The following is a 23,531-nucleotide window of genomic DNA, read 5'->3' as shown; positions in this document are numbered from 1 at the left end:
TGGCTGCCGCAAGCAGGTCTCCCCACAGGCACATTGTGCCCATCAGGCGTTTTCTTCTGCAGCAGCTGCCAGATGTCAGGCACTGTGAGGATGGGATTTCTGTGGGAGAAGAGAAGGCAGCAGGAACGTGGATAATTGTGGTGCCCTCCTTGGAGCCAGAGCCAGGCGATGGTACAGTAATGGTGTGCGTGTGTGAGAAAGACCGTCGTTGGGTTTTTAGACCCTTTACAGCTTTCAGAGGTACACATCCCTCCCCCATCACTCAGGGAGGTTTCCCAGAGTAGGGGGGAACCTCTGAGCATCCTTAGCCGTTGGCCCTGGGTCTCCTTGTTCTTAAGACGTGGCCCCGCATGGCTCTGACTTTCCGGGACTCCCTGTCTTGTTTTCTCTGAAAGCAGCCCTCGCTTTTCCTGTTACAAATGGCTCCACATGCTCTCCCCGCTGCCCAATAAATCGTCCTTCCGTCCTGCACGGGTTCCATGCAGACCTGAAGAGATGGAAATCTGCATAAAGAAAGGCCCGAAGAGCTCTGAGACAGGAAGAGGGTAAACAAAGCGTGAGCGAAGCTGATGAGGATGACGGTAGTGACGGGGCGTGGAGCGGCCTCTGTGCCGGGCGCCTTCTGAGGGTCTGACCTGCGTCATTTCACGCCCCCCACAGCCCTGTCACGTGGGTAACTAACAGGCGTGCAGAGGATCCATCATTCTGCTCAAAGAAGCAGGGAGTGGGAGAGCTGCCGGGCTTTGGAGAGGACGGAGGGAAAGCAGCTGGGCTGCAGGCTCCAGGGATGGGTGAAGGGCAGGGTCTGGGGCCCTGTCCGTCTACAGAAATGTATAAGGAAAGTCTCCCTAGCACAGGCCCTCAGGACCCGCTTTGTGCTCGGCAGTCAGGCTAACAGGTCATGGGGAAGTCTGTGCTTTTCTCCTCAGGGCCCTCCCTGCCTCCCTTACGGCCTTTGGCCTTCCAGCAGGGTCCCAGTGAGACAGGTATGATCAGGTCACCCCCAAGGCCTCCCCCAGCTTTGAAACTCTCTGACTCCATGGGCCAGGTGGAGGAATCCGTATCCACTTCGATCTGTCTGATTTACGGGAAAGTAGCCATAGGGAATTGAAGTGTTCTTTGGCCAGGCCATGACAAACAAGGGTTTGGGGACCAATGGTTGGCTGCAAGTTGCCTGACCTGGAAAATTCTGGAAAGTCTTTAGGCCAAGTGCAGTTGCTCACCCCTGTCATCCCAGTATTTTGGGAGGCCGAGGCAGGTGCATTGCTTGAGGCCAGGAGTTCGAGACCAGCCTGGCCAACATGGTGAAACCCTGTCTCTACTAAAAAGACAAAAATTAGCCAGGCGTGGTGGCACACGCCTGTAATCCCAGCTACTCGGGAGGCTGAGGCAGGAGAATCACTTGAACCTAGGAGGCAGAGGTTACAGTAAGCTGAGATTGAGCCACTGCACTCCAACCTGGGCAAGACAGCGAGACTCTATCTCAAAATAAAATAAAGAAAGAAAAAAAATTTTTAAAAGGGGCGGGTGCAGTTGCTCATGCCTGTAATCCCAGCACTTTGGGAGGCCAAGGCAGGTGGATCACCTGAGGTTGGGAGTTCAAGACTAGCCTGGCCAACATGGTGAAACCCCGTCTCCATTAAAAATACAAAAATTAGCCGGCATGGTGGCAGGCGCCTGTAATCCCAGCTGTTTAGGAGGCTGAGGCAGGAGAATCACTTGAACCTGGGAGGTGGAGGTTGCAGGGAGCTGAGATCACACCACTACACTCCAGCCTGGGCAACAGAGTGAGACTGTATCTCAATTAAAAAAATCAAAAAAAGAAAAAGAAAAGAAAGTCTTCAGGTTAAGTTACAGCTTGTACCCTTATCCCCAGTACTCCTGGGGCTGCACATGCACTCATGCCCAACCCTGCTCCGCTCATGTGGCAGAAAGCCTCCTTATTCTCCTGATTTCCAGCTGTAGCTCCTAACTTAATGAGGGCATGGAACAGGGCATGAGAACAGGACATGTCACAGACTCAGTGCATGGCCCGGTGACATCCCAGAGGGGACCTTCGCCTACTCTAGGTCGGTAGCCACCCCCGCAGCACTCTCCCCCACAAACACGATTTATTCTCTCATCATCGCTGCGAGTCTCCCACTGCAAGAGGAAGCTTCAGGGAGTTATGGCAAAGATTGTATGAGTTATAAAAGGGTTTTAAGTTGAGCCAAAAATCTATCAAGTTTAGAATAACATTTTTGCTCTGTTTTATCTTTAGGGTGGACATTGAGTGTTCTAATGGCTCTGTCAAGCAGGAGTTTGACAGATGGAAAGGAAAGAATGCTGTTGTGATGGCTTGTTCTGTGGTCATGACAACAGATAAATACTTCTCTACACCCTTGCCTTCATTTTCCTGATGATAAACATTTTGTTTTTTACTTTACTAATTTCAGTTCCCCAAAGTTTTGGCTAAACCTACAGACCAGGCTGAATGCTAAAGTCAGAGCTGCACGTAAACAAACATGTGCAAAAAGTTTTAGAGGGAGGCCGGGCATGGTGGCTCACGACCGTAATCCTAGCACTTTAGGAGGCTAAAGCGGGAGGATCGCTTGAGCCCAGGAGTTTTGAGACCAGCTTGGGCAACATAGCAAGACCCCATCTCTTAAAACAAACAAACCAAAAAAAAAAAACACCTTTATGGGACAAAGTTTTTAATATTCAAGAAATTTATGAGCCGGGCATACTGGCACATGCCTGTAGTCCCAGCTACTCAGGAGGCTGAGGTGGAAGGATTATGTGAGCCCAGGAGTTTGAGGCTACAGTGAGCTATGACTGTACCACTGCTCTCCAGCCGGGGTGGGCCTTGTCTTTAAAAAGCAAATTAAAAAATAAAACAAATAAGAAATTGACTTATATGTTTGTAGTGCATTAAACCATAAGCTAAATAATAGACTACTGGCTAGTGATAAGTAGGATTAGGTGGGCAAATCTTGACACATACAGGAGTTCGAACCTTGTCTTTGACATATAGGTAACTACACAAATAAGTTGATATGTAGCTGTGCACTTTTATCCTCTTAATTGTTCGGTTTTGTTCATTTTTAATAAGTTTACACAAGCTTAAATGAGAATCCCATGTCCTCTCTAGAATTGGTTGCACCCAGCAACATTTGCCATCCCAGGAGGTTGGGCTTCTCACCACACCCTCTCTAGGGAGATGAGTTTGCCCAAGGCCTAGCCGAAAGTGTTTGAAGCTGCCACCTTGCTGCTCTGGCATCCATAAGATACTTCAGAGGTCTAGCTAGTCCTCAGCGTGGTTGACAGAGTCTTAGAGATAAGTACATTTAGCTCAGCAAAGTCCTATGAAAAATACAATTTTAGGCGGGTGCAGTGGCTCACGCCTGTAACCCCAGCACTTTGGGAGGCTGAGACAGATTGATCACCTGAGGTCAGGAGTTCGAGACCAGCCTGGCCAACATGGTGAAACCCCGTCTCTATTAAAAATACAAAATTAGCTGGGCGTGATGGCAGGCGCCTGTAATCACAGCTACTCAGGAGGCTGAGGCAGGAGAATCACTTGAACCCAGGAGGCGGAGGCTGTAGTGAGCCAAGATGGCACCACTGTACTGCAGCTTGGGCGACAGAGCGAGACTCCATTTAAAAAAAAAATACAATTTTAATAGTGTAATTGTACAGCCTGATTAAATGTTAAGTATTAACCACCTATTTTTGCATATGAACACCAACAAGATACCAATTGGAGCAAGAGTTAGAGTTTAGCATAGCCACAAATGCTGTTGTCTTCTAATCCAGACCCATCACTGACATATCCTGGGGCCGGAAGCTTATTCCAGTTCTTCTCTTGGAGTCGAATCCCTCCCAGACTGTACTGGCTTTGAAACGCTGTCATCTTCACCTTTTGGATGCACTGCAGCCGCTGGAAACCTCTCAGACACGTTTCTCTGAGATTCTTTTTTTTTTTTTCCTGAGATGGAGGCTTGCTCTGTTGCCCAGGCTGGAGTGCAGTGGCATGATCTCGGCTCACTGCAACCTCCGCCTCCCGGTTTCAAGTGATTCTCCTGCCTCAGCCTCCCAAGCAGCTGGGCCTACAGGCACGTGCCACCATGGCTGGCTATTTTTTCTGTATTTTTAGTAGAAATGGGGTTTCACGATATTGGCGAGGCTGGTCTCAAACTCCTGACCTCAAGTGATCCGCCCACCTCAGCCTCCCACAGTTTTGGGATTATAGGCGTGAGCCACCACACCCGGCCCTCTTAATGAATTTCTTAGTGAGTGTCACCATCATTCTTTTGTTCTGTCTTGGCTAAGGAGCCCTAGAATTACCTTCCCTGACACCCTTTGTTCTTTTGATGGCCTCAACAAAAGCTCCTGTTTCCAGCTCCTGGCCTTTGCTCTCTCTTCTGGGTTTATCGTTTGTAGATGTTAAAGTTGGAAGGACGGCCAGGTGTGGTGACTCAAGCCTATAATCCCAGCACTTTGGGAGGCCGAGGCAGGTGGATCATCTGAAGTCAGGAGTTTGAGACCAGCCTGACCAACATGGTGAAACCTCATCTCTACTAAAAATACAAAAATTAGCCAGGTGTGGTGGCACATGCCTGTAATCCCAGCTCCCTCAGGAGGCTGAGATGGGAGAATCACTTGAACCCGGGAGGCAGAGGTTGCAGTGAGCTGAGACCACACCATTGCACTCCAGCCTGGGCAACAAGAGTGAAACTCCATCTCAAAAAGTAAAAAATAAAAAATAAAAGAAGCTGGAAGGACATCAGCAACGATTTAGCGATGATCTAGTCTACTTTAGTTATTTCACAGTGAAGAATCTGAGGCCTGGAGCAGTTAAGGGCTTTACCTGAGATCACACAGAGAGTAACAGAGCTAGTTGTCTTAAAAGCCCAGCCCATGTTCATTTTCAACTGTGTGGCACACGGCCTCGGGGTTTGCAAGTACAGTGATGGAAACCAGGAGCCACTGCATGGTGACTCCCACCTCCTGGTAGGTTTCACCACGCACCAGACCACACCTGAGTTTACCTTTCACTCATGTTCTCGGGACTGGTACACCAAAAAGAGAGCTACTGTGCTTGGGCTACTAAAGGATATTCACTGAATCCGCCTTCCAGTTCCTGGGGTGTTCCTCTAATTCGGGAAACTCTGCATTAACTTTTCTGGTAGCATCTTAGAGGAAGCTCTGTGCTGGGTCCTTATTGGTTCATAGAGAGTTGGAAGCCAGCTGAGCATGGGAACACCAAGTATGGAGCAGAGGCAGGCTTGGTAGCAATCAGAACTAAAGAGTTGGCTCCAGGAAAACTTTGGCATTCCTTACAAGTGCGTCCTGATGTTCTGGAATACTGCTCCAACCCTCAGGAACCACCACCCAACAGCAAAACATCCTTGGACCCAACCCTTCTCACCCATGTCCAACTTTTAACCCTGCGGCCCAGCTAACCTCCCACTGGGGCCTTCTCTTCCCTGCCCCACTTTTGTACAATTGATCACAGCTGTGAGTGCTGGCGTTTCTTTCCTCCACACCACTGTAATGCAAGCCAGCTGCGAGCGAGGACTCTCTTTCTATGTCTTCCTTCAAAAACACTGCCTCTTCTCCAGCCCCTCTACCTCCACGCTCTGCAGTAAGCCCTCTTGACCAGTCATCCCTAGCATCCCCAGAACCACTGCCTATTGGCATGTTCCTAAGGGACCACCAGTCCCAGCAGTGCCCACCTCCCATCCCCCTCCTTGAGGTCTCCTCTGGCCTTCACAAGTCGGGGAATAAAATTTTATTACCACTTGCATCAGGGATTGAGAAAAACAAGCTCCATTCAAAATAATCCTTTCCTGCCCTATCATTTATTTTGAGGAAAGGGCTGCCAGTCATGGAATTATTCACAAAATTTGACATTTCCTTTTAATGTTTAGGGGCAGAATTGTTTTTAGAACATTGGTGTGGGCCGGGTCTGGTGGCTCATGCCTGTAATCCCAGCACTTTGGGAGGCTGAGGTGGGCGGATCATGAGGTCAAGTGTTAAAGATAAGCCAGGCCAACATGGTGAAACCCCGTCTCTACTAAGAATACAAAAATTAGCCGGGCGTGGTGGCATGTGCCTGTAATCCCAGCAACTCGGGAGGCTGAGGCAGGAGAATCACTTGAACCCTGGAGGCAGAGGTTGCAGTGAGCCAAGATCGCACCATTGTACTCCAGCCTGGGTGCCAGAGCAAGACTTTATCTCAAAAAAAAAAAAAAAAAAAAAATTAACCAGGCATTAGTGGCACGTGCCTGTAATCCCAGCTACTTGGGAGACTGAGGCAGGAGAATCGCTTGAACCCAGGAGGTGGAGGTTGCAATGAGCCGAGATCGTGCCACTGCACTCGAGTCTGGGCGACAGAGTGAGACTCCATCTAAAAAAAGAAAAAACGTTGATGTGGGCTAGAGAGCAAGAGGAATGAGACCCCTTCACCTGCCTGCTTGTTGCCATATCGTCTCCAGCACCCTGTGCTCCATGAACTCCGGCTAACGAGGTATTCATGATAACCAGGTACAGAAACGTTCACTGCAGCCACAACAATGGGATCAGACTACTCAAAACAAACTTGCCACCGGAGATAGTCAACAAACAGTGGCAGCTCCTCCCACGCGGCCAGCTGGTTCCCCAGCCAAGTCGTCATCATTTGTCGCATCAAGCCTGAACGCTGCTGTCCTGGAGCCACATGCATCCAGTTCACTGAGTGAACTTTGGCTTACTTTCTGTCACGTTTCTCCACCAGCCTCTGCATCTAGCACTGGCATTGCTGGTCATCTTTCCTGACCTTGCTCCCACGACCTTCTCCTCCAGATGGTTCACATTCACCGCAGCTGAACCAGGGTCTCCGGGTATCCCAGGCCCTGGGGGCCTCTCTGTCACTGCAGGTAACACAGGGCTTTAGGAGTCCCAAAGGGCTGTACAGCAAGGAGAAGGGAGCAGCCCCTTGTGCTTCCTCCTTCTAGGAACGAGACCACAAGGAAGTGAAAACGCAGGTAGCCGGCCAGGCGCAGTGGCTCACGCCTGTAATCCCAGCACTTTGGGAGGCCGAGGCGGGTGGATCATGAGGTCAAGAAATCGAGACCATCCCGGCCAACATGGTGAAACCCCGTCTCTACTAAAAATACAAAAAATTAGCCAGGCATGGTGGCGTGCACCTGTAGTCCCAGCTGCTTGGGAGGCTGAGGCAGAAGAATTGCTTTAACCTGGGAGGCAGAGGTTGCAATGGGCCAAGATCATGCCACCGCACTCCAGCCTGGCAACAGAGTGAGACACTGTCTCAAAAAAAGAAAAAAAAAAAAAAAGCAGGTAGCCTTTTCTTTGAATTGGGAAAAAAAGTTAAACATGTTTTTGTTTTGTTTTTCTATTGCGATGATTGAAAAAAAAACACACATAGGCTATCCTCACTTTGCCTCCTTTTTATATACATGTAATTTTTTGTTTTAGAGATGGGGATCTAACTATGTTGCCCAGGCTGGACTTGAACTCCAGGGCTCAAGAGATGCTCCCACCTCAGCCTCTGGGACTTAGTAGCTGGGACTACAGGCACATGCCACTGTGCCTGGATCGTAGGATGCCTCCTCATGCCTGCATTCCTCTGAGCAGCAATCCTGCCTCCTCCAGTCTGCAGGACCCTTCTCTCCCTACTCTGCCCCATCCTACATTCAGAGGTTACTTTAGCCTCATTTAGCCTCACTCTTCCTACCTCAAAAATCCAAAAGAAACTGAACTCAATCCCCAAGATCTCGTCCAGGTCTAAATTCTGTCATTCTGTAACTGTGAAGTCAAAAGTACTTGAACCACAAGTCTGAAATGTAAAAGGAATCTTAAACACAAATACTGCATTTTTTCTTCTCCTTTAATGGACTAAAGTCAGACTTTTTTTTTTTTTTTTTTTTTTTTTGAGACGGAGTCTTGCTCTGTCGCCCAGGTTGGAGTGCAGTGGCGCAATCTCGGCTCACTGCAAGCTCCGCCTCCCAGGTTCACGCCATTCTCCTGCCTCAGCCTCTCCGAGTAGCTGGGACTACAGGCGCCCGCCACCACGCCCGGCTAACTTTTTGTATTCTTAATAGAGACGGGGTTTCACCGTGGTCTCGATCTCCTGACCTCGTGATCTGCCCGCCTCGGCCTCCCAAAGTGCTGGGATTACAAGCGTGAGCCACCGCACCCGGCTAAAGTCAGACTTTCAAAGACTAGGGAAATGGACCATAGATCTTCTCATGAACCACTTCATTTCCAAGTCACATTTAAGCACTTTGGCAAACATGCTATAAAAAGAGACGGTTTCATGCAAAATACCTTCATGCGGGGATTTCCTTCTTAAGGTCTCTTTTATTTTTTTGAGACAGAGTCTCACTCTGTTGCCCAGACTGGAGTGCAGTGGCATGATCTTGACTCACAGCAATCTCTGCCTCTCGGGTTCAAGCGATTCTCCTGCCTCAGCCTCCCTCCCAAGAAGCTGGGACTATAGACACCCGCCACCACATCTGGCTAATTTTTTTGTATTTTCAGTAGAGACAGGGTTTCACCATGTTGGCCAGGCTGGTCTCGAACTCCTGACCTCAGGTGATCTACCTGCCTCAGCTTCTCAAAGTGCTGGGATTACAGGCGTGAGCCACTGTGCCCGGCACCCACTCCCAGTCTTCTAGTCCAAATCATTGGCTTCAAGCCCTTTTCATTGCAGCCCACAATGAGCAGTAGATTTTACAATCAGACCCAGGGGTGTGCCTTCCCATCTGCCCCCACCACAGACACACAGATAGTTGTTTTGTTGTTGTTGTTGTTGTTTTCCTTTGAGACAGAGTTTCGCTTTCCTTGCCCAGCCTGGAGTGCAATGGTGTGTTCTCGGCTCACTGCAACCTCCGTCTCCTGGGTTCAAGCGATTCTCCTGCCTCAGCCTCCCGAATTGCTGGGATTACAGGCACGCACCACTATGCCCGGCTCATTTTTTTTTTTTTTTTTTTTTCGTATTTTTAGTAGAGATGGGGTTTTTCCATGTTGGTCAGTCTGGCCTCGAACTCCTGACCTCAGGTGATCCACCCACCTCAGCCTCCCAAAGTGCTAGGATTACAGGCGTGAGCCACCGTGCCCGGCCGACACACACATAGTTATTCACAGCTGGGAAACATGCAGCACACTCTCTTATTTTCTATTCTATTCTTTTTGTTCTTGTTTTTAATGCTGATCGCAACCCTCTAAAATGATTTTAAGACCCACTAATGGGCTGCAAACTATAGTCTGAAAAATCTTGCTCTAGAAACAATTATCCTCATGTGTATGTTAATGTTCTGATTTTCTAAGTCCTGACTTTACAACCATAGCACACAAGCATAGCAACTTTGTAGCCTGGCTCCAAGCTTCAACATAGATTAGTGCTAAAATAAAATAAAAAAAAAATTTAGAACAAAGTGAATTCAGTACATTCAGTGGTTTATAGATCAAGGAACTAAAACACAAATGGTAAGGAATTAACTAAAAGTATTAACATTCTTGAATATTTGAGAGGAAGTTATGCCTTAGGAAAAGGTATCTCTGCTTTGACAGAAGATGAAGATCTAGATCCTTCCAAAGACGTAGAAGTCGGCCGGATGCGGTGGCTCACGCCTGTAATCCCAGCACTTTGGGAAGCCAAGGCGAGCAGATCACCTGAGGTCAGGAGTTTGAGACCAGCCTGACAAACATGGTGAAACCCTGTCTCTACCAAAAATACAAAAATTAGCCAGGCATAGTGGCGCATGCCTGTAATCTCAGCTACACAGGAGGCTGAGGCAGGAGAATCGCTTGAACATGGGAGGCGGAGGTTGCAGTGAGTCGAGATCATGCTGCTGTACTCCAGCCTGAGAGACAGAGTGAAATTCTGTCTCAAAAAAAAAAAAAAAAAGAAAGAAAGACATAGAAGTCAACTTCACCCTAAGCTCTGGCTGGATTGATGGTATTCTTCTTAATATAAGTCCTAACTTCATTATTCTCTCACTCTTTTTTTTTCCTTACTATCTTCCAAATGCAATGTCTTACTCTTACCCAGCTAATAAAGAAGACAGTATAGGGATAAGAATGAAATCTTGGGCTAGCATTTTTCTCATCTTGGGGGTGATCATTTGAAAGAAAAGATAAGGACCGAATATCAGTGCAATGCATGGATGCCATGCTGCTAAGAGGTATTTCATGACTCCAGTGAGTATCAGGAGAACGATTATTTGCAAAGACAGGGAACAGGAAGGTTAAGAGACAGGGTGATAAATGAACAAGATTCAATAGTACCATTATTAGTCCAGGGGCCCCCAAACTGGGAAGTGGAAAAGAAGGCTACGTGTACATATATTTTTTAATTTTAATTATTTTAATTGTCATATAAAGATGGCATATATTTATCATGTACAACAATGATGATTTTGTTGTTGTTGAGACAGGGTCTCCCTCTGTCATCCATGCTGGAGTGCAGTGACACGATCACGGCTCACTGCAGCCTCAACCTTCCAGGTTCAAGTAATCTTCCCACTTCAGCCTCCTGAGTAGCTGGGACCACAGGCACGTGTCACCACCAAAGGCTATTTTTTTTTTTGTAGAAACAGGGCCCCACCATGTTGCCCAGGTTGGTCTCAATCTCCTGGGCTCAACTGGAACATGATATTTTAATACATACATATATTTTGTTGTTGTTGTTTTGTTTTTTATTATACTTTAAGTTCTAGGGTACATGTGCACAACGTGCAGGTTTGTTACATATGTATGTATGTGCCATGTTGGTGTGCTGCACCCATTAACTCGTCATTTACATTGGGTATATCTCCTAATGCTATCCCTCCCCACTCCCGCCACCCCACAACAGGCCCCGGTGTGTGATGTTCCCCTTCCTGTGTCCAAGTGTTCTCATTGTTCAATTCCCACCTATGAGTGAGAACATGCGGTGTTTGGTTTTTTGTTCTTGTGATAGTTTGCTGAGAATGATGGTTTCCAGCTTCATCCATGTCCCTACAAAGGACATGAACTCATCTTTTTTTATGGCTGCGTAGTATTCCATGGTGTATATGTGCCGCATTTTCTTAATCCAGTCTATCATTGATGGACATCTGGGTTGGTTCCAAGTCTTTGCTATTGTGAATAGTGCCACAATAAACATACATGTGCACGTCCCTTTATAGCAGCATGATTTATAATCCTTTGGGTATATACCCAGTAATGGGATGGCTGGGTCAAATGGTATTTCTAGTTCTAGATCCTTGAGGAATCACCACACTGTCTTCCACAATGGTTGAACTAGTTAACAGTCCCACCAACAGTGTAAAAGTGTTCCTATTTCTCCACATCCTCTCCTGTTTTTAGTAGAAATGGGGTTTCACCATGTTGGCCAGACTGGTCTCGAACTCCTGACCTCAGGTGATCCACTCACCTCGGCCTCCCAAAATGCTATGATTATAGGCGTGAGCCACCGCACCCAGCCTGACCATTTTTCTTGAAGAGAAACTCCCAATATTTCTCCCAGTGTTTTTTTGGTGTTTTGTTTCTGTTTTTGAGACAGTGCCTCACTCTGTCACCCCGGCTGGAGTGCGATGGCGCGATCTCAGCTCACTGCAACCTCTGCCTCCCAGGTTCAAGCAATTCTCCCACCTCAGCCTCCCAAGTAGCTGGGATTACAGGCGTGCATCACCATGCCCAGCTAATTTTTGTATTTTTTGATAGAGACAAGGTTTCGCCATGTTGGCCAGGCTGGTCTTGAACTTCTGACCACCTCAGCCTCCCAAAGTGCTAGGATTACAGGCGTCAGTCACTGTGCCTGGCCTCTCCCAATGTTATTATTTTTAAAAGTTTCGATGCATAAAATAAATGGTTAGCCCTCAGTCATCTCTTTTTTTTTTTTTTTTTTTTTTTTGAGATGGAGTTTCATTCATATTGCCCAGGCTGGAGTGCAATGGTGCAATCTCAGCTCACTGCAACCTTCACCTCCTGGGTTCAAGCAATTCTCCTGCCTCAGCCTCTTGAGTAGCTGGGCGTACACCATGCCTGGCTAATTTTTTGTATTTTTAGTAGAGACGGAATTTCACCATGTTAGCTGGTCTCGAACTCCTGACCTCAGGTGATCCACCCACCTCGGCCTCCCAAAGTGCTGGGATTACAGGCGTGAGCCACCACGCCCAGCAACCCTCAGTCATCTCTAGTATATCACCTTTGACCAGAATTCTGGGTAAGGCTCAACTGTGTATGAGCTTCACTTTTACATGAACCCATTTGGAGCTGACCGCTGGCATGTGAGTACCAAAGGAGTTTTCTGTCCTTTTTCCGGATTTCCTAGGTGTTCATGCTCAGCTGAGAAAATGCTTGGAACAGAACAAAGCAAAAGCTACAGTGTTTCAGTAGAAAGCATCTTCAGATCTTCAGTAAGAAAATGAGCATTCATGAGAAAATAGGCTTTCACTGTTTTTGTGTTTTTGTTTTGTTTGGGTAGGGGGCAGGGAGTAAGGGTGGAAATGAATGTAAATTAAAACCTTACAAGAGTCCGGGCACGGTGGCTCACACCTGTAATCCCAGCACTTTGAGGGGCTGAGGTGGGCGGATCACTTGAAGTCAGGAGTTCAAGACCAGCCTGACCAACATGGTGAAACCCCATCGCTACTAAAAATACAAAAATTAGCCAGGTGTGGTGGCACGTGCCTGTAATCCCAGCTACTTGGGAGGCTGAGGTGGGAGAACTGCTTGAACCTGGGAGGCAGAGGTTGCGGTGAGCCCAAATCACACCACTGCACCCCAGCCTGGGCAACAGAGTGAGACTCCGTCTCAAAAAAAATTAAAAATAAAAATAAATAAATAAATAAATAAAAACCTTACAAGAGTATAGCTCACAAAAAAAGATCAGGGCAGGAGGGTGTGGGGCGTGTAGCTCACATGTGAAAATGCACTTGTAAAAATTATCCAGGACATTAAACTTGTCCCTGTAGCTGTGCCTCCAAGCCTCTCGCATAGGCTCTAAGTGCCTGGTGTGGCCTGTGCTGAGACCATCATGTGCTCCACCCGATCCACGTGTGTCCTTTCCTAATCATCCTGCCTCTGGGAGGAGGCTTCTCCCCTGGAGGCTTCCCTGGACCCTCGCTGAGTCGGCCTCTCTCCCTGTTCTCTCCCTGGCTGCAGCACCCTGTCCAAGTGCTGCCACGCGATGGTGGCGCTGATCTACCCCTTCACCTGGCAGCACACCTACATCCCGGTGCTGCCACCCGCCATGGTCGACATCGTGTGCTCGCCGACGCCCTTCCTCATCGGGCTGCTCTCCAGCTCGCTGCCGCTGCTCAGGGAGCTGCCGCTGGAAGAGGTGAGCTCCCACTCAGCCCTGTTCCCCTCCCTGCAGGGTGCGGAGAACAGAGCGGGGCGCTGGCCCTGCAGGCATCATGGAGCGGTTCTCAGAGCCAGCAGTGTTGGGGAGCAGGGCGCGGAGGCACCAGGGCTTTGTCTGGCATGGGTCCAGCCCAGACGCTGACTCAGTCAGACCTTCAGTGACTGCAAACACTGTTTTCCCTTCCAGATGAAATGCCTGCTATGAGCACCCCTTGAGAAGGTCAGCAATGAACAGTTTAGCCAGATGTCAAAACTCTTCAGTCATGAATAGCCCTCTCCTCTCCCTTGCCCTCTCACCCACTCCCCCACATTGAGGAGCTAGCAAGATCTGGTCCGTTGTCATATCCGTTAAAAGTGTTTTTAATCCCCAAGTTCTGGGTGTCCGGTTTAGCATCGAAGCGGGGAAAGTCCTGCTTGGCACTTCTGGAGTTACTTAGTCCCAGCCCATTCCTCTAAATGGTTTCGACCCTGAGGACTGGGGACTTCCAGCAGTCAGAGAAGGAAGCTTAAATAATGTTGCTCAGCCCTGAAGCTCCAGGAGGAACGCCTGTCCCTCTGTCCTGCAGTTCTGTCTGGGTCCCCAGAAGCTGCTCCTCTAATTGCCCAGATAGTCCTAATGCCCCATTAAACATCACCTACCGGCCTTAGGGCATTCAGTGCAGGCTTGAGAGCAGCCAGGAGTTCGTCTGGGTGCCCTGTGCTCCTGCAGGTGGCTCAGTTCAACCCCGGACGGTGTGCGTGGGAAGGAAGGAGAGGTGGCCCTCCGCTCCTGGGCAGGTCTCTGGGATATGGGAGAACTCACATGTTTCCAGCTGTTGTTATGGTGACCATCCACGCCCCTGGCTCCTCCTCCATCACGGCCAGTGGCCTTGGCTGGGGTCTGAGTGAGGGTCGTGCTCTCAGTAGCAGCAGCACTTGTGTGACCTTTGTGCCCCAGGCACCTCACTTGCCCCACCCTGGTCCCGTCCCAGGTCTCATTCTCACTCTGAGGATGAGGGAGGAAGTGCTTTATCCTGAAAGCCTTCAGCCGTGAAAGCCCAAAGCCTAACCGAGTCTCCAGGTGGGTTTCTCTCCTCCTGTCCCCTGGAGGGAAATGACATGTTTAAGTGGGCAGCTGGGGGAAGGACAAGGCAGGGGCCCTAGGGTGGGAACCAGGGAGGCCTGCAGCATCTTTTGCCCACCTCAGTAGCCCACACCCTAAAAGGCAGAGTGAGAAGCTCTGCCTCAGCCAGCGTGAGAGCCAGGCGGGGAGTCCAGCCACAGCACACATGCGTCCCAGCCTGCGGTGTCGGTGTTGAAAGCATGCAGTTCAGGAAGGACCCTCCCCAGCCCTGCTCTTCATTATCTGTGGCTACCGTGGCAATGTCAGGAAACCACAAATGGCTCACCCCCAGCCCCGCCCCAGCTGCCTCTCTGCATGCCAAGAAGGAAGAAGGCTATGAGTCCATCCCTATCCCAGAAGCCCTGGTGACAGTAACAGTCCCTTTCCTCTCATCTCATAGGTCCTTGTGGTTGACCTCGTCAACAGCCGGTTCCTCAGACAGGTGAGGCCAGCGACGACCTCCTGTTCCCTTTGTCTTTACCTATTTGTTGTTTGGGGCTCAGCTCTCCAGCCTTGGAAAGGCTCCCTGGGATTGCAGAGCAGGGTGGCAGAGCTGTGTGACCCCAGGACGGGGCTGGGCTGAGGACAAGCCAGAAGGCAAGGGGCAAAAAGGAAGGGTTTGGGCAAAGGATTGCTTTCTACGTGTTCTGACACAAAATTGTTTTCTAACAATTAGAAAAAGAATCTTTGTAATCTTATAACTATAGGCACCTAGATTTTTCATTTTTAAAAATAGCTGGGTGCAGTGGCTTACACCTGTAATCCCAGCACTTTGGGAGGCTGAGACATGTGGATCACCTGAGGTCAGGAGTTTGAGACCAGCCTGACTAATATGGTGAAACCCCATCTCTATTAAAAATACAAAAATTAGCCAGGCATGGTGGCGGGTGCCTGTAATCCCAGCTACTTGGGAGGCTTAGACGGGAGAATTGCTTGAACCCAGGAGGTGGAGGTTGCAGTGAGCCAAGATCACGCCACTGCACTCCAACCTGGGCGACAGAGCAAGACTCTGTTTAAAAAAAAAAAAGAATATTTGCCCTGGCCTGGGCACACTTATAATCCCAGCACCTCCGGAGGCTGAGGCAGGAGGATCACTTGAGCCCAGGAGTTAAAGACCAGCCTGGGACAACATGGTGAGACCCCTGTGTCTACAAAAAAATTTAAAAATTACCCAGGCCAGGCCGGGCGCAGTGGCTCACGCCTGTAATCCCAGCACTTTGGGAGGCCGAGGCGGGCGGATCACGAGGTCAGGAGATCGAGACCATCCTGGCTAACACAGTGAAACCCCGTCTCTACTAAAAATACAAAAAATTAGCCGGGAGAGATGGCGGGCGCCTGTAGTCCCAGCTACTCGGGAGGCTAAGGCAGGAGAATGGCGTGAACCCCGGGGGGCGGAGCCTGCAGTGAGCCGAGATCACGCCACTGCACTCCAGCCTGGGTGACAGCGAAACTCTGTCTCAAACAAAAAACAAAACAAACAAAACAAAAAAAAAATTACCCGGGCCTGCTGGTGTGCACCTGAAGTCTCAGCAGCTACTCAGCAGGCTGAGCCAGGAGGATCACTTAAGCCTGGGAGGTCAAGGCTGCAGTGAGCTGAGATCGTGCCACTGTACTCCAGCCCGAGAGACAGTGTGAAACCCTTTCCTGAAGAAAAAAAAAAAAGAGAAAAGGAGACAGGAAAAAATGTATATATGTGTGTGTGTGTGCGCACACGTGCACTTTAAAAGGACTGAAAGGAAAACCCACTAAAACATTAACGCTTGTTGTCTCGGGGAGGGAAACTGAAAGGAGACAGATTATGAGTGATTTTAAATTGTTTTAGTACATTCATATATTTTTATAATGATCATCAGTTACTTTCACTAGCAGAGAAGGTAACACACATGTATTTTCTTTTTATCATTTGCTAGAGAGGCCTAACTTCTATCAGATTTTGCAAGAAGTAATTATAGTAATTACAGAAAATTTCTCTGGGCATTCCGATGGATTACTTCCAAGTGTTGCCACATTGCTGAAAAGTTCAGTAGCATTAATGCTGTTTTTTATCATTACTTTCACTTCCTCAAGGCCCACAGGGTAGGCCCTTCCCAAGACCCTCCTGCTCCAAGGCCCAGATCCCAAAACCAGCCTTGGATCATGCAGGCCGTCTGCCCTGGCCAGAATCTCCTGGTTACCGGAATCCACTAGCTACCCTACAGGATGGGGCAGTGGAAATCATCTATTGAGTATCCTCTCAGTGCCAAGCCCTTTCACAGGGTAATTGTAGTCCATTTTAGCTTCACAACAAGGTACAGATTGATTGGTAGTCCATTTTACAAGTGGGGAAAATGAGGCTCCTGTTGCTTGTAAAAAGTAGGCTTGGCTGGGTGCGGTGGCTCACGCCTGTAATCCCACCACTTTGGGAGACCAAGGTGGGTGGATCACCTGAGGTCAGGAGTTCGAGACCAGCCTGGCTAACACAGTGAAACTAAACTACTAAAAATGCAAAACATTAGCCGGGAGTAGTGGCACGTGCCTATAGTTCCAGCTACTTGGGAGGCTGAGGCAGAATTGCTTGAATCCAGGAGGCAGAGGTTGCAGTGAGCCAAGATCACGCCATTGCACTCCAGACTAGGCAACAAGAGTGAAACTCTGTCTCATAAAAAAAGTAGGCTCAAGATTGAAACCTCAGACCTGTGGCTTTCAGTTGTATTCCTTCCATGAAACTGGAGACTGAGCCAGGCCTGCCCTGCAGTGACTCCAGTGTGTCCTGTGGCCAAGACGCAGCCACCGTGCCCATAAGCCCACCTGCTACCTCTGCTTTCCAGATGGACGATGAGGACTCCATCCTGCCCCGGAAGCTTCAGGTGGCCCTGGAACACATTCTGGAACAGAGGAACGAGCTGGCTTGTGAGCAGGACGAAGGGCCCCTAGACGGCAGGCACGGTAAGTGTTCGGCCACCTCCCAGTGAGTCTCTCCCTTCCACTCTGAGGGTCAGGGAACAAATGGGCAGTGGCCAAGGGCCAAGTAGGAATATGGGCAAGGGAGACATAAGGAGAGAAACCAGGGCCTCATTCTGTTTATCTGAATTTCATTCCCACAGTGAATTGTGGGAAAGATTTTCCCACCTCCCCCATTTTGGCCTTAAAGTACCTTTTTAAAAGGGGGGCGTGGAAATTATCTTGTCGTGGTGGCACATGACTGTGGTCCCAGCTACCCGGGAGGCTGAGGCAGGAGGATCCCTCGAGCCCTGGAGGTTGAGGCTGCAGTGAGCCACACCACTGCACTCCAGCCTGGGCAACAGAGTGAGACCCCATCTCAAAAAATCAAAAATTAAAAACTGTGGCCAGGCGCAGTAGCTCACACCTGTAATCCCAGCACTTTGGGAGGCCGAGGCAAGTGGATCACCTGAAGTCAAGAGTTCAAAACCAGCCTGGCCAACATGGTGAAACCACATCTCTACTGAAAATACAAAAATTAGCAGGCCATAGTGGCAAGAGCCTGTAATCCCAGCTACTCAGGAGTCCGAGGCAGGAGAATCACTTATCTAGGAGGCAAAGGTTGCAGTGGACCGAGATCACGCCACTGCACTCCAGCCTGGGAGACAGAGCAAGACTATCTAAAAAAAAAATAAAAGGCTAGGCACAGTGGCTCATCCCTGTAATCCCAGCACTATGGGAGGCCGAGGTGGGCAGATCACTTGAGTTCAAGAGTTCGAGACCAGCTTGGCCAACATGGTGAAACCCCATCTCTACTAAAAATACAAAAATTAGCTGGGTGTGGTGGCACGTGCCCATAATCCCAGCTACTCGGGAGGCTGAGGCAGAGGAATTGCTTGAACCCAGGAGGCAGACGTTGCAGTGAGTCAGGATTACACCACTGCACTCCAGCCTGGGCAACGGAGTGAGACTCCATCTCAAAAAATAAAAACAAAATAAAAATAAAAACTTTTTAACAACTTAAAATTTAAAAAATTAAGCAGGGAAAGAAATGTCTTAATAACCTAGGGTAACCCTCCTCCTGGATAATTGCAGTTTCCATCCAGGGAACTAGCAGTTACTGTACTTTGATTACCAGTTGGCTTGTCTCAAGAGCTCTGGCCCAGTCTGTCTGCCCTCACCGTTCCTGGCCTTTCCTCCCCTTACTCAGGCCCAGAGTCCAGCCCCTTGAATGAGGTGGTGTCTGAAGCCTTTGTCCGCTTCTTCGTGGAGATTGTGGGACACTACTCTTTGTTCCTGACGTCGGGCGAGCGCGAGGAGAGAACCCTGCAACGGGAGGCCTTCCGCAAAGCTGTCTCCTCCAAGAGCCTCCGCCACTTCCTGGAGGTCTTCATGGAGACTCAGATGTTTCGGGGCTTCATCCAGGAGCGGGAGCTGCGCCGACAGGATTCCAAAGGTGAAGGGCATCTTCTCTGTTGGGGCCGAGTCAGCTAGAGCTCCCTATATTCCAGGCGGCTGATGAGAAGGGAGAAAGATCACAGGGCAGGGGCACAGACAGGACTGTGTCCACCTCCCCCAGAGAGCTTGCAGTTATGCCCTGACTGAGCTAGTGGGAAGGCCCCCTCTCCTGGCTTCTCTGTTTCCTCTGCCAGCCTCTCCCAGAACCACATTCCAGTGCCTGTGGCAAGGTCTCCTTCTGTCCCATTCTTTCCAAATTGATAAAATTCTCAGACTGGGCACAATGGGTGACTCATGCCTATAATCCCAGCACTTTGGTAGGCCAAAGCCTGCAGATCTCTTGAGGTCAGGAGTTCGAGACCAGCCTGGACAACATGGTGCAACCCCTTTTCTTTTCTTTTTTTTTTTTTTTTTGGAGATGGAGTCTCGCTGTTGCCCAGGCTGGAATGCAGTGGCGCAGTCTCGGCTGACTCTCAGCTCACTGCAGACTCCGCCCCCCAGGTTCACGCCATTCTCCTGCCTCAGCCTCCCCAGCAGCTGAGACTACAGGCGCCCGCCACCTCGCCTGGCTAATTTTTTGTATTTTTTTAGTAGAGACAGGGTTTCACCATGTTAGCCAGGATGGTCTCGATCTCCTGACCTCGTGATCCACCGGCCTCAGCCTCCCAAAGTGCTGGGATTACAGGCCTGAGCCACCACGCCCGGCCCGCAACCCCTTTTCTACAAAAATGTTGTAAAAAATTAGATCATCGTGGTGGTGTGTGCCTGTGGTTCCAGCTCCTCAGGAGGCTGAGGTGGGAGGATCACTTGAGCCTGGGAGGTGGAAGTTGCAATAAGCTGAGATCATGTCACTGCACTCCAGCCTGGTTGAGTGAGACTCTGTCTCAAAAAAAAAAGAAAGAAAACTGATTGGAGAGTATGAGTTACATTTAAGTATCTCTTTACAGATCACTTGGTAAAAGAGGTGTGAGACACATAAGCTTAAAAACTACCTGGAAGCCAGCCATGTTGGCTCACGCCTGTAATCCCAGCACTTTGGGAGGCCAAGGCAGGCGGATCACCTGAGGTCAGGAGTTCAAAATCAGCCTGGCCAACATGGTGAAAGCCTGTCTCTACTAAAAATGAAGAAAATTAGCCAGGCATGGTGGTGTGGGCCTGTAATCCCAGCTACTCAGGAGACTGAGGCAGGAGAATCACTTGAACCCGGGAGGCGGAGGTTGCAGTGAGCCAAGATTGCACCATTGCACTCCAGCCTGGGCAACAAGAGTGAAACTCCGTCTCAGAAAAAAAGAAAAAAAAAAAAAAAACTACCTGGAAAAAGCCGGGCGCTGTGGCGCCCGCCTGTATTCCCAGCACTTTGAGAGGCTGAGGTGGGCAGATCACCTGAGGTCAGGAGTTCAAGACCAACCTGGCCAACTTGGTGAAACCCTGTCTCTACTAAAAATACAAAAATTAGCTGGGCGTGGTGGCAGGTGCCTGTAATCCCAGCTACTCAGGAGGCTGAGGCAGGAGAAGCACTTGAACCCAGGAGGCAGAGCTTGCTGTGAGCCGCAATGGCACCATTACACTCCAGCCTGGGTGACACAGCGAAACTCTATCTCAAAAAAAAACCCTGGAAAGAACCCTCTGTCCATGAAAGATCAGTCAGCAATGAAGACAGAGTGCCTGAAGCTCAGACCCCAGGGGTCTGAGAAGCAGCCTAAGAGATGGCCTATTCGGCCATCCTCCCTCCACACACCCACAGAGGGACTCCTGGAAAACTAAGCTACTTGGCCAGGGCCCTCGTACAGGCGAATGCAGGGAAATGGGAGAGCACAGGCACCCCTCCCGAGCCAGGACAGTCCGGTTCAACTTTTTTTTTTTTCTTTTTTGAGACGGAGTTTCGCTCTTGTTGCCCAAGCTGGAGTGCAAAGGTGCGACCTTGGCTCACTGCAACCTCCACCTCCCGAATTCAAGCGATTTTCCTGCCTCAACCTCCCGAGTAGCTGGGATTACAGGCGTGCACCACCACGCCTGGCTAATTTTTTGTATTTTCAGTAGAAACAGGGTTTCCCCATGTTAGCCAGGCTGGCCTCGAACTCCTGATCTCAGGTGATCTGCCCACCTCAGCCTCCCAAAGTGCTGGGATTACAGGCATGAGCCACCATGACTGGCCACTCCGGTTCATCTTTAAAACTGCCCGCCTGGCACAGTGTAGACGCTCAGAAGGCGTTTGTTGAATAAAAATAGGATTTCATCTATGAGGTGGCTTTATAGCCTTCCAAAGAGAGTTACTGCACAGGTGGGGCAATTATAAGAGCAATAAAACCCTTATAAAACCTCCTGATTCAGAGCATGTTTATAGGAGCAGCTTAGTCTCAGAAACAAGGTTTCTCTTTTCTCTGGTAGGGAGGAAATAGACATGTTTAGAAGTGCAAAGACCAAGAACTCAAATGGCGGGAATTTCTCTTGTTAACAGGTCTGTTTGAGGTCCGAGCCCAAGAGTATCTGGAAACACTCCCCAGTGGAGAGCACAGCGGTGTCAATAAGTTCCTGAAGGGACTAGGTAAGGCCCCGGGCTCTGGGTACCCAGCCTGTGTGCCTCTGAGCTGTCTGTCTTGGAGTTCCAGCCGGTTCCCTCCACTGGAGCCGGCGCCCTGAATAATGCAGAGCTCTACAGCCTGCGCTGGGCAGATGCTACTGGCATTTTAACCTCCTGTTCTAATCTGTCCCCAAAGAGAAAGCAAAGAAAACGCTGCCCCCAGCACCTCCTTATCTGGGTCCCTGGGCTTTCTTGCTATCTTCTTTCTCTATGATCTCCTACATTGTTAAATCTCAGTGGAACTGAGCCAAGGGAGCATGGCGGGAATCAGACAAGGATGTCTGGCAAGAAAGACTCGCACTGGTGTCCAAATTCCTCTGGAAAGTAGAAACGTGACACTTACAAGGACTGCAGTTTAATCAGTGAAAATGCCCTTACGGGGAAAGGGAGGATGAAGACAGCCAAAAAAGAGGACGGAGGCCCCAGTAGGGAGGTGTCTGCAGCAGTGAAACCTTCCCAGAGGGCCTGCGAAGGGCGCCATATCTGGGCCTCCTGCAGGACGGAGGGCTACCTGGAAGCAGAGTGTTTTAAATACACACAGCATTGCTGGGCACTTTCTCCTCCCTTGGCTCCTGAGGGATGTGTTAATTCGGTGCTTCCTTTATTACCACAGAAGAAGCCAGCCCTCCTAGACAGCTCTGATGGTCTTCCTTTCAAACCCCGCCAAGTCTGAGGAAGACCCTAGAGGGATCTCTGGAAAGAACAAAGCCCCTTTGGCTTCTCCAGAGCAAGGAATGAGGCTCCCCCAGGTGGCGTGGGGGCCCCGTTACCCACACCACTTCTGGGTGGAAAGGGCAAGATTTATCTCACCCTCCTTTGTCTGCCTTGTGAAATGTTCTCATTTTCCTTTTTTTTAGGCAATAAAATGAAATTTCTCCACAAGAAATAACTCTCAGCTCAGCCTCAAGAGAAGACTTCCTCCTAGTGCAGCCCCATGCTTTAAAAACAGTTCCTGGTGGCCTTTCTGAAAGGCTGGGTCCCAGGTTGTCGCCGTGCGGAACTGGAGGCTGCGGTGGCTTCTGGCCGAGGCTGGGCTCTCCCCTGGACGAGAGCCTGGGAGCTGCCCAGGAAGACAGCCCCGGAAAGGGAGCCCGAGACCAGGCATGTTGCTGACATGCAAATGGGTTGTTTTGGTGGTTGGGGTTTTTTTATCTTAGATATTAAAAGTAAGAAAAACGTGTGGGTTTTCTGTTTATTATGCCAAGGCCAAGAGGAGCCTGTCCTGCCCTACACGTTCCCCTCGTTCGTCCCATCCGGCTGCTCAGCAATGGAGCTAAGAGGAGTGGTGATGGGCAACAGAAATGAGGTGCTCCTCCGGGCGGGACTGAGGACACACGAGGACTGTGAGGGGAGGAGGCACAGCCGGTGCCTCGGGTTCAGGGAGCGAGGCCTCCTAGTGAAAGGCTGGGCCCTTGCCCTGGAGTGGAGGCTGGGGAGGAACGGGAGCTGTAGACGGATGTGGCTTCCCAGACACGCTGCTCTTCCAGAAGGGACAGTGATGCCACCTGGTGGCTGAGGCCATGGACGTCTCTCTTCGCAAATGGACCTGACTCTTATTGACTGCATTGTTCTCTTAGAAGAAGCCCTGGAACTGTCCACTGCCTGAGTAGTCCCTGGCTTTTAGAGGCACACACACAAAAAGAGGAAGCCTGTTAGTAAACTGTTCTAGGTGTCCTCAAGTTTACGACACTGCTTACGGCCCACCTTCCAACACATAGCCACAACTTTGACTCCATTCCCATCTCATTCCAGGGGCTCAGAGCAGCATTAATGCAATAGTGGATGTGCACTGCGTGTACACGGTGGGGGGCGGGGGGACCTTTTGGCGGCTGATGGTAACAAGATGGAGGGTGAGAATGCTGGGCGGCGTCATCAGCCGTGTGCAGCCAGAGAGGCAGCTTGCGTTTTCTGGACCAGAAGCAGGGAGGGTGTGGAGAAGGCCAAAACCTCAGGGAGACCTAAGAGCTGCCCTGCAGCGGGGACAGTGGGGAGGCAGGAAGAGCCCTGAATGCAGCTGAGGCAGGTTGTCAGAGCAAGCCTCAGGGCCACTACCAGGCGACCACTGCCCGCAGCTCTCACCAGCGACCCTCACACAAACACAAAAGGGAGGGGCGCCGACCTCAACAATGGCCCAGA

General features: G+C 49.9%; 1 protein-coding gene across 5 annotated transcripts in view; it reads left to right on the top strand.

Moving 5' to 3' along the window:
* DENND2A (DENN domain containing 2A) overlaps positions 1-22,573 on the top strand; it is a 122,031-nt gene extending 99,458 nt beyond the window's left edge. For all 5 annotated transcript variants that reach the window (XM_032761937.2, XM_032761938.2, XM_032761933.2 and 2 more), the window contains 6 exons: positions 13,135-13,312; positions 14,838-14,879; positions 17,245-17,362; positions 18,567-18,812; positions 21,273-21,359; positions 22,253-22,573. In XM_032761937.2, the coding sequence (XP_032617828.1) occupies positions 13,135-13,312; positions 14,838-14,879; positions 17,245-17,362; positions 18,567-18,812; positions 21,273-21,359; positions 22,253-22,284 (703 nt within the window). In that variant the 3' untranslated portion in view covers positions 22,285-22,573. The remainder of the gene's footprint in view (positions 1-13,134; positions 13,313-14,837; positions 14,880-17,244; positions 17,363-18,566; positions 18,813-21,272; positions 21,360-22,252) is intronic.
* Positions 22,574-23,531: the final 958 nt, after the last annotated feature.

This window comes from Hylobates moloch, unplaced genomic scaffold (genome assembly GCF_009828535.3).
Source record: "Hylobates moloch isolate HMO894 unplaced genomic scaffold, HMol_V3 SCAFFOLD_1, whole genome shotgun sequence".
Lineage (NCBI taxonomy): Eukaryota > Metazoa > Chordata > Mammalia > Primates > Hylobatidae > Hylobates > Hylobates moloch.
Note: the sequence above shows the minus strand (reverse complement) of the source record. Positions and strands in the feature narration are given on the sequence as shown.